Source organism: Hyla sarda, chromosome 1, assembly GCF_029499605.1.
Source record: "Hyla sarda isolate aHylSar1 chromosome 1, aHylSar1.hap1, whole genome shotgun sequence".
Classification (NCBI taxonomy): domain Eukaryota; kingdom Metazoa; phylum Chordata; class Amphibia; order Anura; family Hylidae; genus Hyla; species Hyla sarda.
The window spans coordinates 2,379,100-2,395,805 of record NC_079189.1 but is presented as its reverse complement, the minus strand read 5'-3'; the positions used below and the strand labels follow the sequence as shown (position 1 = coordinate 2,395,805).

Genomic DNA, 16,706 nt, shown 5'->3' with positions numbered 1-16,706 from the left:
AGACCTCCGCTCCGGGGCCGGAGACCTCCGCTCCGGGGCCGGAGACCTCCGCTCCGGGGCCGGAGACATCCGCTCCGGGGCCGGAGACCTCGGCTCCGGGGCCGGAGACCTCTGCTCCGGGGCCGGAGACCTCTGCTCCGGGGCCGGAGACCTCTGCTCTGGAGACCTCTGCTCAGGGGCCGGAGACCTCTGCTCCGGGGGCCGGAGACCTCTGCTCCGGGGGCCGGAGACCTCTGCTCCGGGGGCCGGAGACCTCTGCTCCGGGGGCCGGAGACCTCTGCTCCGGGGGCCGGAGACCTCTGCTCCGGGGCCGGAGACCTCTGCTCCGGGGCCGGAGACCTCTGCTCCGGGGCCGGAGACCTCTGCTCCGGGGCCGGAGACCTCTGCTCCGGGGCCGGAGACCTCTGCTCCGGGGTTGGAGACCTCTTCTCTGGAGACCTCCGCTCCGGGGCCGGAGACCTCTGCTCTGGAGACCTCCGCTCCGGGGCCGGAGACCTCTGCTCTGGAGACCTCCGCTCCGGGGCCGGAGACCTCTGCTCTGGAGACCTCCGCTCCGGGGCCGGAGACCTCTGCTCTGGAGACCTCCGCTCCGGAGCCGGAGACCTCTACTCCGGGGCCGGAGACCTCCGCTCCGGAGCCGGAGACCTCTGCTCCGGGGCCGGAGACCTCTGCTCCGGGGCCGGAGACCTCTGCTCCGGGGCCGGAGACCTCTGCTCTGGAGACCTCTGCTCAGGGGCCGGAGACCTCTGCTCCGGGGACGGAGACCTCTGCTCCGGGGACGGAGACCTCTGCTCCGGGGGCCGGAGACCTCTGCTCCGGGGGCCGGAGACCTCTGCTCCGGGGGCCGGAGACCTCTGCTCCGGGGGCCGGAGACCTCTGCTCCGGGGGCCGGAGACCTCTGCTCCGGGGGCCGGAGACCTCTGCTCCGGGGGCCGGAGACCTCTGCTCCGGGGGCCGGAGACCTCTGCTCCGGGGGCCGGAGACCTCTGCTCCGGGGGCCGGAGACCTCTGCTCCGGGGCCGGAGACCTCTGCTCCGGGGCCGGAGACCTCTGCTCTGGGGTTGGAGACCTCTTCTCTGGAGACCTCCGCTCCGGGGCCGGAGACCTCTGCTCTGGAGACCTCCGCTCCGGGGCCGGAGACCTCTGCTCTGGAGACCTCCGCTCCGGGGCCGGAGACCTCTGCTCTGGAGACCTCCGCTCCGGGGCCGGAGACCTCTGCTCTGGAGACCTCCGCTCCGGAGCCGGAGACCTCTACTCCGGGGCCGGAGACCTCCTCTTCGGGGTTGGAGACCTCCGCTCCGGGGCCGGAGACCTCCGCTCCGGGGCCGGAGACCTCCGCTCCGGGGCCGGAGACCTCCGCTCCGGGGCCGGAGACCTCCGCTCCGGGGCCGGAGACCTCCGCTCCGGGGCCGGAGACCTCCGCTCCGGGGCCGGAGACCTCCGCTCCGGGGCCGGAGACCTCCGCTCCGGGGCCGGAGACCTCCGCTCCGGGGCCGGAGACCTCCGCTCCGGGGCCGGAGACCTCCGCTCCGGGGCCGGAGACCTCCGCTCCGGGGCCGGAGACCTCCGCTCCGGGGCCGGAGACCTCCGCTCCGGGGCCGGAGACCTCCGCTCCGGGGCCGGAGACCTCCGCTCCGGGGCCGGAGACCTCCGCTCCGGGGCCGGAGACCTCCGCTCCGGGGCCGGAGACCTCCGCTCCGGGGCCGGAGACCTCCGCTCCGGGGCCGGAGACCTCCGCTCCGGGGCCGGAGACCTCCGCTCCGGGGCCGGAGACCTCCGCTCCGGGGCCGGAGACCTCTGCTCTGGGGATGGAGACCTCTGCTCCGGGGCCGGAGACCTCTGCTCCGGGGCCGGAGACCTCTGCTCCGGGGCCGGAGACCTCTGCTCCGGGGACAGGAGACCTCTGCTCTGGGGCCGGAGACCTCTGCTCTGGGGCAGGAGACCTCTGCTCTGGGGCCGGAGACCTCTGCTCTGGGACAGGAGACCTCTGCTCTGGGGCCGGAGACCTCTGCTCTGGGGCCGGAGACCTTTGCTCTGGGGCCGGAGACCTCTGCTCTGGGACAGGAGACCTCTGCTCTGGGACAGGAGACCTCTGCTCTCGGGTTGGAGACCTCTGCTCTGGAGACCTCTGCTTCGGGGCCGGAGACCTCTGCTCTCGGGTTGGAGACCTCTGCTCCGGGGCTGGAGACCTCTGCTCTGGAGACCTCTGCTCCGAGGACGGAGACCTCTGCTCCTGGGTCGGAGACCACTGCTCCGGGGATGGAGACCTCTGCTCCGGGGCCGGAGACCTCTGCGGCAGTGGTAGTGACATCATGGCCACGTCTCCTCCATTCATGTCTGCCGACACGGACCATAGGAGAAGTAAGCCCCGGTGGAAAGTCAGGGTGATATAGAAAGGACTGCATATGGGAGAAAACAGAAGAAAGACCAAACCGTCACGAACAATAGGTCCAAACATATTTAGAGAATGACATAGGGCCCAGTAAAGGACTAGCAAAGGAAACATGTGGAAGGGACCATAGGTAGGAGTTGGGGTGAATGGGTGCCAGCTCCATCCACTTACTATATGCATGATAGGAGGACCACGCTGCCAGGTGACGCAAATAGGCCGCCCAATAATACTTTGTTACATCCGGCACTCCCAATCCTCCAGAGAGTCGACTCACCATCATCACTGACATGTGAAGTCGATGTCTCTTAGCGTTCCAGATGAACCAAAAAAATAGCAGCTCTCGGAAAAGGGAGGGAAAGTTGGCAGAGAAGAGGAATAGCTAGGAGACAGTGAAACCCCCAAGTATCGTATAGTTGTAGGGGACCATCGGAAGGAATAGTTGGCCCGAAGGAGGGCTACGACAGGAGAAGCCACTCGCCAAGGACCACCTTTTGGGCGCTTCACACGCACTGGATGCCACACCGCTGGTAGGGGAGGAGGTGGGGAAATCAGGCCCCAGTCCTGGAGTCGGGGGATCAGTATGTCCAAAGTAGCACAAAATTCTGCCAAGTCCGGGAAGGACCGCAACACTGCAGAGCGTCAGTCTTTCCTAGCCTGTAAGGCAAACGGGAAGGCCCATCTATACTGTATCTGTACAGAACGCAGAGTAGATAAGGGAGATCTTGGTACAGCTGGATAGGTGCGCCATCAAAATCAAAGTTCTTGAGAGAGCGTGACTTAGCCATGATCCTCTCTTTTAGCTGAAAATCCGTCACACAGCATATGACATCTCTAGGTGGGCCTCCAGTCGGGCAAGGTCGCAGGGCTCGATGAGCTCGATCCAATTTAACTTCATGGGATGGGGGTTCCCCCAAAAACATGTTGAATATAGCCTCCAAGGTAATGTGGAGGTCTTCAGCCTGCGTAGCCTCCAGGAGCCCCCGAACTCGAATGTTATTACGCTGACCCCTGTTATCAAGGTCCTCCAGATGAGAATACAGATCATTGAGGAAATCAGTTTGGGCCGACACGGAACCCTGGAGTTGTGCAACGTAGGATCTGGTGGAATCGTGAGCCCCCTCCAAATCATCCACCCTGCTAGAGACATGCTGAAGATTCTTACGCATCGCCCTACAGGCTTCTTTAACTTCAGTAATCAGTGCCTTAAAATCTTCTTTAGAGAGCAGGTGAGAGAGAAGCTGACTAAAGTCCATAGTTAAAGGGGCAGAGGCAGTGATTCCGGAACATGCAATATCCGAGCCACCATCCCAGTCTAGGCGGCCCACCACCATGCGAGGGGACCCTGGCGATCCTAAGTCCGAGGAGTGGCCCAGCAGGGGTACCACCCCAGGGGCTCCTCCAGAGGGTTGGTGCGAGGCCATGAGTCTCTGCGGCTTAGGAGATGAGTCAGGAAGCTACCAGCTACCCTCTGCAGATGCTGACTGGGAGGATGCAGCTAGCCAAACCGCAAGGTCTTCAGGCCCACAATCACAGGAGGGGAAGGCTGAGCAACATGTGGCAAGCGGTAGCTCAGTGGAGGGCCCCTTTATGACTGAAGAGGGGCTCCCCTCTATGTAATGTTCCTGTAGGGGGCCCTGAGTATGGAGAGACTGGGAGCAGGTCACAGGCACTAGCAAGGGGGCACAGGCTGGTAAACAGGAGGAGAAACCCGGATCCTGCTGTTGCAGCACAGCCACTCATGCTGCCAGCTCACCTCCGGGACAAAGAGGTGCACTGAGCAGGCCTGCGCCGTGCAGCTTACCCAAGTCCCTCCATTGAGGGAGATGGCAAGGTGAAGTGCTCCGGTGTTCGGGGGGGGGTCCGTTCTGTGCTGCGGCACTATCTTCAGCACAGCGTACCACTGCAGCTCCCACCGAACGGGAGCGCAATGCGCGCGTGGGTGCAGGTGAAGCCGGCGGGGAGGCCGGGGCCAAGGCAGGGGACTCTCTGAAGTACCTGGCGATCCCGCTGGTAGCAGATAGAGGCGTGGGTCCGGTCTGCAGGGTCTTCCTATGTCTGTGGGCACCCCTCCTCATGAGTGGAAGCACTTTGGGTTGCTAATATAGCTATTTAGAAGGCTACGAGGTGCGTAGCTCTTAGATCAGGCAGCCAACTTCGGCTGCGGCAAGCCATGCCCCCTGTAACCTCGCACTTAAACAAGGACTCATGGGACTTGTAGTTTGAGAGAACGAACTCCAAAACATACTGATAGTGGAATGTAGATCGTGGGGATCGGGAACCAATTTGAGTGTACAGTGCCGGATCGGGAACCAATTTGAGTGTACAGTGCCGGATCGGGAACCAATTTGAGTGTACAGCGTCGCAGAATCTGTGTGCGCTATACAACTAAAGAAGTTTTATTACTTTTATTTCATAAACTCGCTCATCTCTATCTGCCCCATACAAGACTAGAAGACAATAAGGCCTCCTTCACATCCGCGTATTTCGGTCACCATCTTGCAGCAGGAGCTAGCCAGCTGAAACTTACGAATTTTGGCTTATGAATCAGAATGAACAATATGAACCAGAATTATGTAAATGTGAGATATTATGATAAATTTTTGGTTATTTATAAAAAAAAAAAAGGCAAAACAAGGAATTTGAGTCACAAAAGGAAATAAAAATGTTAGTTTCAGTTCACCTTTATGTACTGTATGCTTTTACATTAAATATTGATATATCCACTTATGGCACAGAGACGTGTCAAATGCTTTGCTTGGTCGGGGTCTGAAACCCCCTGATGATTCCTTAGTAGGACTTAAGTAATAAAACATTTCCCACATTATGAACACAAAGTTGGCTTGTCTCTTGTGTGAATCCTTTCATGTTTAACAAGACTTGATTTGTTTGTAAAACATTTCCCACATTCCGAACACGAATACGGTTTCTCTCCCGAGTGAATTCTTTCATGCGTAACAAAGCTTTGCTTATTTGTAAAACATTTTCCACATTCTGAACATGAATACGGTTTTGCTCCTGTGTGACTTCTCTCGTGTGTAACCAGGCTTGATTTATTTGTAAAACATTTCCCACATTCTGAACACGAATATGGTTTCTCTCCTGAGTGAGTTCTCTTATGTATAACAAGATAGGATTTGTGTGTAAAAAATTTGCCACATTCTGAACATGAATACGGCTTCTCTCCTGTGTGACTTCTCTCATGTCGAACAAGACCTGACTGATTTATAAAACATTTCCCACATTCTGAACATGAATACGGCTTCTCTCCGTTATGGGTTCTCTCATGTGAAACCAGCTGGGAACTACTTGTAAAACATTTATCGCATTGTGAACAGGAGTACGGCCTTTCCCCAGTATGATTTCTCTCATGTGTAACAAGACTTGATTTATATGTAAAACATTTCCCACATTCTGAACATGAATATGGCTTCTCGCCTTTGTGAATTCTCTCGTGTGTAACAAGACTTGATTTATCTGTAAAACATTTCCCACATTCTGAGCATGAATACGGCTTCTCTCCTGTGTGTATTCTCTCATGAGTAACAAGATACGATTTATATGCGAAACATTTCCCACATTCTGAACATGAATACGGCTTCTCTCCAGTGTGAATTCTCTCATGTGTAACAAGATATGGTTTGTGCGTGAAACATTTTCCACATTCTGCACATGAATATGGCTTCTCTCCTGTATGAATTCTTCTGTGTGTAAAAAGATTTGAACTTTTTGTAAACTCTTTCCCACATTCATCACATTGAAACTTTTTCCCTCCTTTCTGATCTGTCCTTGTGGTAACAATGTGTGGTTGGTCAGGAGAAGGTTCCCCATGATCAGGTGGATTATTACAGGATAGATCTGGATGGACATTAGGGGTAAGGAGGTCTTCTCCTGAGGAGCGCTCCATCATATCTTCATCTTCTCCTTTATCATTCAGGAATAACATGAAGTTTCCCTCAGAATTCTTACTGGGATTTTCTGTTAGGGTGAAAACAGATTTTATTTTATTTTTTTTGTTTATCATTTCTAGTTGCCTGGAAACATATATGCGGTTTTTGATGTATTTTGTTGAGTTAGGAGAGAAGAACAGGAAGCAGGCGCCTCTGTGGTCATGTGACAACAGAACACAGGGGAAGTGAATTTAAAGGGGTTCTCTCCAGGCAGTCAGTAACTCATCAAGATCGGGGCTCATTATAAAGATCTGTCCGGCCTGTCTAAAAGGATTTTGCAGGAATATATTCAGATACATGAATAACGTATTTTTCGCCGTATAAGACGCACTTTTCTTCCCCAAAACTGGGGGGGGGGGGGGGGGGGGGGGGGAGTTGGTACGTCCTATACGGCGAATACACAAACCTATCGCGGCGGTCCCTGCGGCCATCAACGTCTGGGACCCGCGGCTAATACAGGATATTACCGATCGCGGTGATGCCCTTTATTAACCCCTCAGATGCGGCGATCAAAGCTGACCGCCGCGTCTGAAGGGAAAGTGACACTAACCCGGCTGTTCAGTCGGGCTGTTCGCGGTGAAATCACGGCGTCCCGAACAGCTTACAGGACACCAGGAGGGACCTTACCTGCCTCCTCGGTGTCTGCTCCGTGCCGGGATCCCCTGCATGGCCGGCGCTCTCCTTCGACGTCATCACGTCGTCGCGCACGCCGTCCTGTCATCCAATAGGAGCTGCGTGCGTGGCGGCGGTGACGGAGAGCGTGGATCCCGGGGAAGAAGACGTCCGGAGCGACAACGACACCACGGGGACGCGGCGACAGCGATGGAGCGACATCCAGGGCAGCGGTGACGGGTCCGGAGCGGCGGGGACACGTGAGTATTACCTCCTATACCAGTGGTCTTCAACCTGCGGACCTCCAGATGTTGCAAAACTACAACTCCCAGCATGCCCGGACAGCCAACGGCTGTCCGGGCATGCTGAGAGTTGTAGTTTTGAATCATCTGGAGGTCCGCAGGTTGAAGACCACTGTTGGGTTCAGAATCTTTTTTTTCTAGGTTTTGCACCTTTAAAATTGGGTGAGTCTTATACGCCGGTGCGTCCTATAGGGCGAAAAATACGGTAAATTATATCAAACAGACGACAATGATTGATCATCATTTTTAAATGTAGGTTGAAACAAAGTCATTAACTGAAACAGAAACGGCTGTGTATAAGACTTCAAAACGGGGGTGGAATAGCCAAACTCTGCTACAAAGATTATTTTATTGATTTGTATCTCCCTTTAATGTAAAAGGGACATGAAAAGCGCCGACTGTGCCGGAAGTGAATGTGTTTGGACTTTTTAGACAGTGGTAGAGAAGAGGGCTGGAAACCGACTTTATGCAACCTTCTCCAACCGTAACTACCGATTTATAAGTATGCTTAGCGCTGCTCTCCCGGTCGCGTGCTAGGTACGGGTTCACAGGAGGCCAGCGTGTGTGTGTGTATGTGTATATATATATATATATATATATATATATATATATATATATAAAATAACAATATGGTATTAGCATTTTAAAGGGTGAAGGGTGATTCGGGCTGTGAATAATCCAGACTCCGACCTGTCTATATATCAGGAAGAAGTTTTATAAAGACAAGAACATTTGGGGCTGACAATGCTGCAAATCTGTCCGAAGGCCAAAGCTGGGGATCTTCTGCCGAGACCATCTGGCCAGGGGACGTGTTCAGGATATTCTAGATCAGCTGATCATTCTGGTGACTCTGGTGATACGGAGTATATACAGTGTTGTCAACTACAAAGCATCTATAGGTTAATGCAGCTGGTGAGCCCCAAATCCTGATGCTGCCCCTAGTGTTCTACCTGGAGCATGACAGGACCCATAGATGAACCTGGAGAGGATCTCTATATAGTCACCTCCCTCAGGTCCTGACTATACATAACACAGGGGATCACTGGGGCCTGAAGGGTTAATGTCATGTAGATCTAAGGTGGAGCCTCCCCTGAAGACACCTCGGAATTCCCTCTGTAATCCATTACTACATACCTGGGGTAACCCCTCCTGGAAATATTACATACCTGGGACAACACCTCCTGGCATTATTACATACCTGGGACAACACCTCCTGGAATTGTTACATACCTGGGACAACACCTCCTGGAATTATTACATACCTGGGACAACACCTCCTGGAATTATTACATACCTGGGACAACACCTCCTGGAATTATTACATACCTGGGGCAACACCTCCTGGAATTATTACATACCTGGGGCAACACCTCCCGGAATTATTACATACCTGGGGTAACACCTCCTGGAATTATTACATACCTGGGGTAACACCTCCTGGAATTATTACATACCTGGGGTAACACCTCCTGGAATTATTACATACCTGGGGTAACACCTCCTGGAATTATTACATACCTGGGGTAACACCTCCTGGAATTATTACATACCTGGGGTAACACCTCCTGGAATTATTACATACCTGGGGTAACACCTCCTGGAATTTCCTCCTTCACGTCCCTCATACACGGGTGATGGCCCCTCATCCTCTCTTCTTCATCCTCCACTTTATTATTAGTCAGATCTCCCCCCTGATGTGACATATAGAACAATTCACTACAATACAGCAGACAGGAGGAGCAACAGAGACCCCCAAAATCTACCCCCACATCTGTGACTGCAGGACCCCCCTATAGAGATATAGGATCAGCCTCATCTACCTGATGCTTCTCTGGGACATTTCCCTCTGGACAGTCCTGGGAATACAGATGGCGGGGACACCTCTCGGGTGGATTTCTATCAATGACTCCATCTGTAGAGAACACACAGTGATGAATAGATTATTCCATGTGATGATCAGATGATGGGTGTAGTAGTATCTAGGAGACCCTCCACCAATAAAAGTCTCCCCCTCCTTACACTGCTGATCGGCCCCGAAATCCGTCTCCTCTTCTGGTTCATCTTTTACCTCAACCTTTATATTAGTCAGATTTTCACCCTAAACAGACCAGAAAAAATATGAAATTAACTTAAGTTTCAATCACTTTATGATCATATTTTGGAGACTTTAACTTCATCTACCTGATGGTTCTCTGGGACATTTCCCTCAGGACAGTCCTGGGAATACAGAGGACGGGGACACCTCTCGGGTGGATTTCTATCAATGACTCCATCTGCAAAGGTAGTGAACAGAAGAGAAATCTAAATCAGATCAATATTTGGTGTGATCAGCCTTTCAGAAGAGCATCGATTGATCATCATTTTTTTTATGTGGGTTGAAAGTCATTAACTGAAACAGAAACAGCTGTGTATTAGGCTTCAAAAAGGGTGCGGAACAGCCAAACTCTGTCACAAAAGGTGATATCACCTATCACAGGTCATAGACTACAGTACAACAACAAGTTTGTTATACAGCAGCAGCAAGTTCTCTCTCCTTAGATTTTAGAGCAGACCGGGGTATGAAGATCTGCTGTTCAGGCTCTTTCCAAAAAGCACAAAAATAACAGCAACACTGAAGACAAAAGACGCTGGAGGCCAAGGAAACTTTGTGCCGCAGAAGAAAGACACATCGGGGGAGATATCATTTTATCATAAAATGTATAACGCAACCAAAAATTTTTTATTTGTGCGGGGAAATTGAACAGAAAACCGCTATTTTGCAAATTTTGGAAGGTTTTGTTTTCACGCCGTACAATTTACGGTAAAAATGACGTGTTCTTTAGTCTTTGGGTCAATACATTTAAAATGATCCCCCATGATAACATACTTTTCTATTACTGTTGCGCTTAAAAAAAAATTTCAAACTTTTTAACCAAATTAGTGCGTTTAAAATCCCCCTATTTTCAAGACCTATAACTTTCTCATTTTTCCGTATATACAGGGCTGCATGAGGATCATTTTTTGAGCCACGATCTGTACTTTTTATTATTACCACATAAAAACTTATTAAAATCGCTTTTTGTACCTTTTTTTTGGGGGGGGGGGGGAATAAAATGTAAGCAAAAATTTATGTTTACGTCGTTCACCGTACGGGATTATTAACATTATATTTTGATAGTTTGGACATTTACGCAGGCGGCGATATCAAATATGTTTATTAATTTTTGTTAATGCTTTTTGGTGCTAAAATTGGAAAAAGGGACAATTTAAATTTTTATTGGGGGAGGAGATTTTTCACTTTTTATTTTATTTATTTTACACTTTTTATGTCCTCATAGGGGACTATTTATAGCATTCATTTGATTACTAATACTGTTCAGTGCTATGCATAGGTCATAGTACTGATCAGTGATATCGGTCATCTTCTGCTCCATCTCAGACCAGAGCAGGAGATGCCGGGAGAGAGACAGAGGAAGGCAAGGGGACCTCCGGCCGCCATTTAAATGGCTGATGTCCATTACCGGCGTGTCCCTGGCTGCGGGTTCCGATGCACGCGTCATGTACAGGAAGTAAATGTACTTCCTGGTGCGTTAAGTTCCGCTGCACCACGCCGTACATTTACGTCCTGTGTCCTTAAAGGGGTACTCCAGTGGAAAACCTTTTATTTTTTTTATTAACTAGTGCCAAGAAAGTTAAACAGATTTGTAAATTACTTCTATTAAAAAATCTTAATCCTTCCAGTACTTATTAGCTGTTGAATACTACAGTGGAAATTCTTTTCTTTTTGGAACACAGTGCTCTCTGCTGACATTTCTGTCCATATTAGGAGCTGTCCAGAGCAGCATATGTTTTCTATGGGGATTTTCTACTAATCTGGACAGTTCCTAAAATGGACAGAGATGTCAGCAGAGAGCTCTGTGTTCCAAAAAGAAAAGAATTTCCTCTGGGGTATTCAGCAGCTAATAAGTTCTGGAAGGATTAAGTTTTTTTAATAGAAGTAATTTAGAAATTATATTTAGAAATTATAGTCTTTGGGAGAGCATGGTCTGACTGGGAGAGCATGGTAAGTGGCTATTACACCTTGTTCACACTGGTGTGGTGCTGTGCGGTGTCCGTTGCTGCCGCGGCACCGTGTTTGCGGGGGGGGGGGGTGCGGCCCATGGACTGGTTTGAGTGGCATTGGGGCCGCTCTGCCAATGCCCCCTTGGGCATTGGTGTTGCGGCGGTGGTGGTCGCCGCCCGGTGCTGCGCCATTTTATGCTAGGGACGTTAGGGACCCACTCTGACTAGGCGGCCTTGACGTGGCGAGTGGGCTTGTACTTTTTGATCAAAAATGTATAATAACAACCTGTTAGTTTTTGATATTATGCTGAGAAGCAAATAGATCATTATACAAGATTGTAGATGTGCGACCATGTCTGTTTTCTACCCGAATTCTAATTTAGAAATCTGTTTAACTTTCTGACAACAGTTGATTAAAAAGTACCCCTTTAAGGGGTTAAAAATGAAGACCATCTAAGTCCAAATTTGCATAAAACTTTTTGGGGAGACTTGACCATTTGTCCGGAGAAAATGTTTGAATCATTCAGAAGGCTTTCGGGGATGAAGTACAGGAATAAAAGTACAGAACAAAACATTTCACAGATGACCGACCAATCCGGTGCAATAGAGTAACGCTGATCAGTATAAGCAATCAAGCGTTTGCTTATGAAAGTCTCCTAACTGATAAAATAGAAAGAAAAAAAAAAAAAAAAGAGAAAGTGCCCTTTATATGACCCCGGGGGTAAACGTGCGCTAAGGGACTTACTAAAGTAATCTCAGGAGCTGAGGTCGCTTCACAGCTGCAATTATGCTGATCCGATTATGTCCGGCGTTTAACCCTTTCGATGCAGTGATCAATGACAAAAACGCACGTGGGCCCCGGAGTCTAATCAGAACCTTAGCAGCGCACAGCGGCGGTCCTGCTTAGTTAAAGGGGTACTCTGCCGACAGACAACTTAAAGGGGTTATCTGGCCTTTGGATAGGTAATAAAATGTCTGATGGTGGGAGGGGGCCTGCTGCTGGGACCCCCCCGCGATCTCTGTTCAGCACCCGAATTCTATGCAGGGCTGCGTCTCCAGTCTCGGAAAGCTCTTTGTTTCTGGGACTGGAGACGTGACAGCAAGGCCATGCCCCCAAGTGACATCGCGGCCACGCCCCCTCCATTCATGTCTATGGGAGGGGGCGTGATGCCCCCTCCCATAGACATGAATGGAGGGGGCGTGGCGTGACAAACAGCTTTTCGAGACTGGAGACGCAGCCCCGCATAGAATACCGGGCGTGACAATAGACAATGTAACAAGGTTAAAGGGGTACTCCGGTAGAATTTTATTTTTTTATTTTTATTTTTTTAAATCAACTGGTGCCAGAAAGTTAAACAAATTAAAAAAAATGATAATATAGATACAATGGAGAGGCTCCTGTCTGTCTGACCGTCAATGAAGACCCGAGCAACCCAACAAACACCTATACCTAAGGTGTAAAAAATAGGGAAAATATGTGAAAAGAAAATGGGGCTCAAAGGTCAAAGATATTTGGTTTAAAATAATAATTAATATTTATTAGTATAGAATGATCATAGATTAAATAGGGAATGTACAGGGCCCTTGTACTCCCCTAAGTAATTGAAATTAATGCAAAATTATATAATAAAAACAACAATAAATATATCAACTATATATGACTGTTTCCCAGTACTCCGACAGACCCTTCATCGGGCCCTTCCCAACTCTACAAAAAATACCAGTCCTGAATAAAAATCTTCTTGTTTAATATTGTATATACTTTTAATATTAATTTTTTATTAACTTTTTTTATAATTTCCCTTAATTTTCCCCCCATAATTTTTCCCATATTTTGAATAGTATAATATCAGATATTAGGTCATACCACATTATTTTTATTTTTACTATAGTCGTAGCAAATCAGTTATATAGTTATTATATTTTTGCTATTTATTAATTATTTCATTGTAATTTAATATTGCTAATATTCTCAGCATGTGATTGAGATTCCCTCTCATGTGCCCCAAGATATCATTATGTACTCCTGTTTACAATTGCATATGGTTTATCATTTTTTATATCATTTTTTAGAATTTGTATATAATTGTGGATATGTCCACAGACAAGTATAAATAGAGTTCCTCTATTTTTGGAGTTAGGTGTTTTTGAAATGTAAATTAATGAATCTCTTTGCCCAGGATGTGAGGTCATAGTTTAGGTCACTATGAAGGGGCGTGATTTAAGGTATATAAACCACTATTATTCCATAGTTCACACGTTCCGCTGCTGAAGAAAAAAAAACGAGGATGGTTTTGAAACGCGTCGAGCGATCATAAATATGCGATATTGAGCCTGACAATATAGAACACTTACCTGACATTAACAGTGATCATCCGACAGATCCAAGACATCTATTACAGTGCGGCGTCTCCGGAGCGCGCGACCTGTGCACGAGGAACGCCGCCGGGTTATTCACTTTGTATACCGCATACAGCCGTCACATGAATTGCAAGTAAGAAGCCGATCGGGCCATCTACAATAAGGACTTTGTGCCTGCTGACCGCCACCATTCCCAGCTGGTCCGACTAAGTGACTCCGCTTGACAGCGCTGCAGTCCCCCCAAACGGTGCCCACCACCAAGCGCTGCTTTCTTAGGAGTTGGCGGTGACTCCAGCAGTGCGATCCCTGACTGAGACAAGGCAGCGGGCGAAATATCCTATACAGCCGGCCCACAGGACTACACATAAGGGAGATCCGTGGTGCCCCGGGAGTGGTGAGCATTGTATGGAGCATATTGCAAATTGGCTGATTTAAAGGGGACCTCTCATCAAATAAACTTTTGATATATTTTAGATTAATGAATGTTGAATAACTTTCCAATAACAGGTTAATGAAAAATCTGCTTCTTTCTATTGTATTTTACCCGACCAGTCCCGTCAGCAAGCATTTCTGACTCATGCTGGAGTCCTAAACACTCAGAGCTGCCAGCCTGCTTTGTTCACAGCCAAACAGGCTGTGAACAAAGCAGGCTGGCAGCTCTGAGTGTTCTCCTTTGTGAACAAAGCAGACTGGCAGCTCGTAGTGTTTAGGACTCCAGCATGAGTCTGAAATGCTTGCTGCCAGGACTGGTAGGGAGACCCCTAGTGGTCATTTCTTCAAAGTGGAAAATTAAATAGAAAGAAGCATATTTTTTAATAACATGCAATTGTAAAGTTATTCTGCAGACATTAATCTATAGTATATCAAAAGTTTTTTTGATGAGAGGTCCCCTTTTATATGACTTTTGAATGTGTGATATACACAGAGATCTATAAGGAGTGATCTTGATTGACTTGCTACTGACCACCAAGCGCTACATTGCTTCTGTTGGATCGGGTTATCACTGTCTGGAAAGATACATTGTATCATTGCATCAATTGATTATCTGTATATCTGTAGCTGCTACATTGTATCTGTCTTATATTGAAAATCACCGAGAACAGGAACAAACGAATGAACATTTGCATTGAGAATTGTTGTTCCACAGGATTATTAGATTGCTATACTGATATTACAGGCTCAAGTCGCAGAATATGATTTTATTTTTTTTAGTTGATATATTTATTGTTGTTTTTATTATATAATTTTGCATTAATTTAAAATTAATTAGGGGAGTACAAGGGCCCTGTACATTCCCTATTTAATCGATTATCATTCTATACTTATAAATATTACGGTAATTATTATTTTAAACCAAATATCTTTGACCTTTGAGCCCCATTTTCTTTTAACAAATTTTAAAATGACTTCTATTAAAAATCTTAATCCTTCCAATACTTATTAGCTGGAAATTCTTTTCTTTTTGGAACACCGAGCTCTCTGCTGACATCATGACCACAGTGCTCTCTGCTGACATCTGTGTCCATTTTAAAGAACTGTCCAGAGTAGGAGAAAATCCCCATAGAAAACATTATGCTGTTCTGGACAGTTCCTAAAATGGACAAAGATGTCAGCAGAGAGCACTGTGGTCATGATGTCAGCAGAGAGCTCTGTGATCCAAAAAGAAAACCATTTCCTCTGTACTATTCAGCAGCTAATAAGTAATGGAAGGATTAAGATTTTTTAATAGAAGTAATTTATAAATCTGTTTAACTTTCTGGCTCCAGTTGATTAAAAAAAAAAAAAAAAAAGTTTTCCACCGAAGTACCCCTTTAAGGCAGAGAGGAATTGACTGATTCCATTACCGCCCTCTCCTGGTCGGTTGATGGGGGTAAGTGAACCTTACAACTGATAGCGTTCGGCTTTTCTAACTGGAATCGTGAATGACTTCAAAAAAAGGGTACGACCTTCTTCTAGATGGATCCAGTGATGGGGGGATTGAAGCTTTATCCTGGACATGAGGATCGGGTGTAATGTAACAGCGGGAAATCACCAGATAACACGAGTGTGATGGTGAATAATGACCTAATGAACCATGAAACCATCATAAGTCTATTACCCATATATGTATAGGTCAGACCAGCACAACTTTCTATGTCAAGCCCCTCCCACAAACCCAGGTCACGGTTACCCTTACATATCTCTTCTTACCTTGTGATGTGAGGGGCCGGTGATCCTCCATAATGTCCTGGTACAGATCCTTGTGTCCTTCTACATACTCCCACTCCTCCATGGAGAAATAGACCGCCACATCCTGACACCTTATAGGAACCTGACACACAATGATACCGTCATCACCAGACCCCTCCATTACTGTATAATGTCCCAGCAGTGTCACCTCTCTAATCATCACCAGACCCCTCTATTACTGTATAATGTCCCAGCAGTGTCACCTCTCCAGTCATCACCAGACCCCTCCATTACTGTATAATGTCCCAGCAGTGTCACCTCTCTAATCATCACCAGACCCCTCCATTACTGTATAATGTCCCAGCAGTGTCACCTCTCTAATCATCACCAGACCCCTCCATTACTGTATAATGTCCCAGCAGTGTCACCTCTCCAGTCATCACCAGACCCCTCCATTACTGTATAATGTCCCAGCAGTGTCACCTCTCTAATCATCACCAGACCCGTCCATTACTGTATAATGTCCCAGCAGTGTCACCTCTCTAATCATCACCAGACCCCTCCATTACTGTATAATGTCCCAGCAGTGTCACCTCTCCAGTCATCACCAGACCCCTCCATTACTGTATAATGTCCCAGCAGTGTCACCTCTCCAGTCATCACCAGACCCCTCCATTACTGTATAATGTCCCAACAGTGTCACCTCTCTAATCATCACCAGACCCCTCCATTACTGTATAATGTCCCAGCAGTGTCACCTCTCTAATCATCACCAGACCCCTCCATTACTGTATAATGTCCCAGCAGTGTCACCTCTCTAATCATCACCAGACCCCTCCATTACTGTATAATGTCCCAGCAGTGTCACCTCTCCAGTCATCA

At 48.3% G+C, this 16,706-nt stretch overlaps 1 protein-coding gene across 1 annotated transcript in view; it reads right to left on the bottom strand.

The window, feature by feature from the left end:
* Positions 1 to 5,142: 5,142 nt before the first annotated feature.
* LOC130302594 (oocyte zinc finger protein XlCOF7.1-like) overlaps positions 5,143 to 16,706 on the bottom strand; it is a 61,169-nt gene continuing 49,605 nt past the window's right edge. The window contains exons 14-19 of the mRNA XM_056551717.1: positions 15,846 to 15,966; positions 9,435 to 9,526; positions 9,273 to 9,351; positions 9,074 to 9,165; positions 8,836 to 8,944; positions 5,143 to 6,367 (exon numbers count right to left, since the gene is read on the bottom strand). Of these exons, the coding sequence (XP_056407692.1) occupies positions 5,214 to 6,367; positions 8,836 to 8,944; positions 9,074 to 9,165; positions 9,273 to 9,351; positions 9,435 to 9,526; positions 15,846 to 15,966 (1,647 nt within the window). The 3' untranslated portion in view covers positions 5,143 to 5,213. The remainder of the gene's footprint in view (positions 6,368 to 8,835; positions 8,945 to 9,073; positions 9,166 to 9,272; positions 9,352 to 9,434; positions 9,527 to 15,845; positions 15,967 to 16,706) is intronic.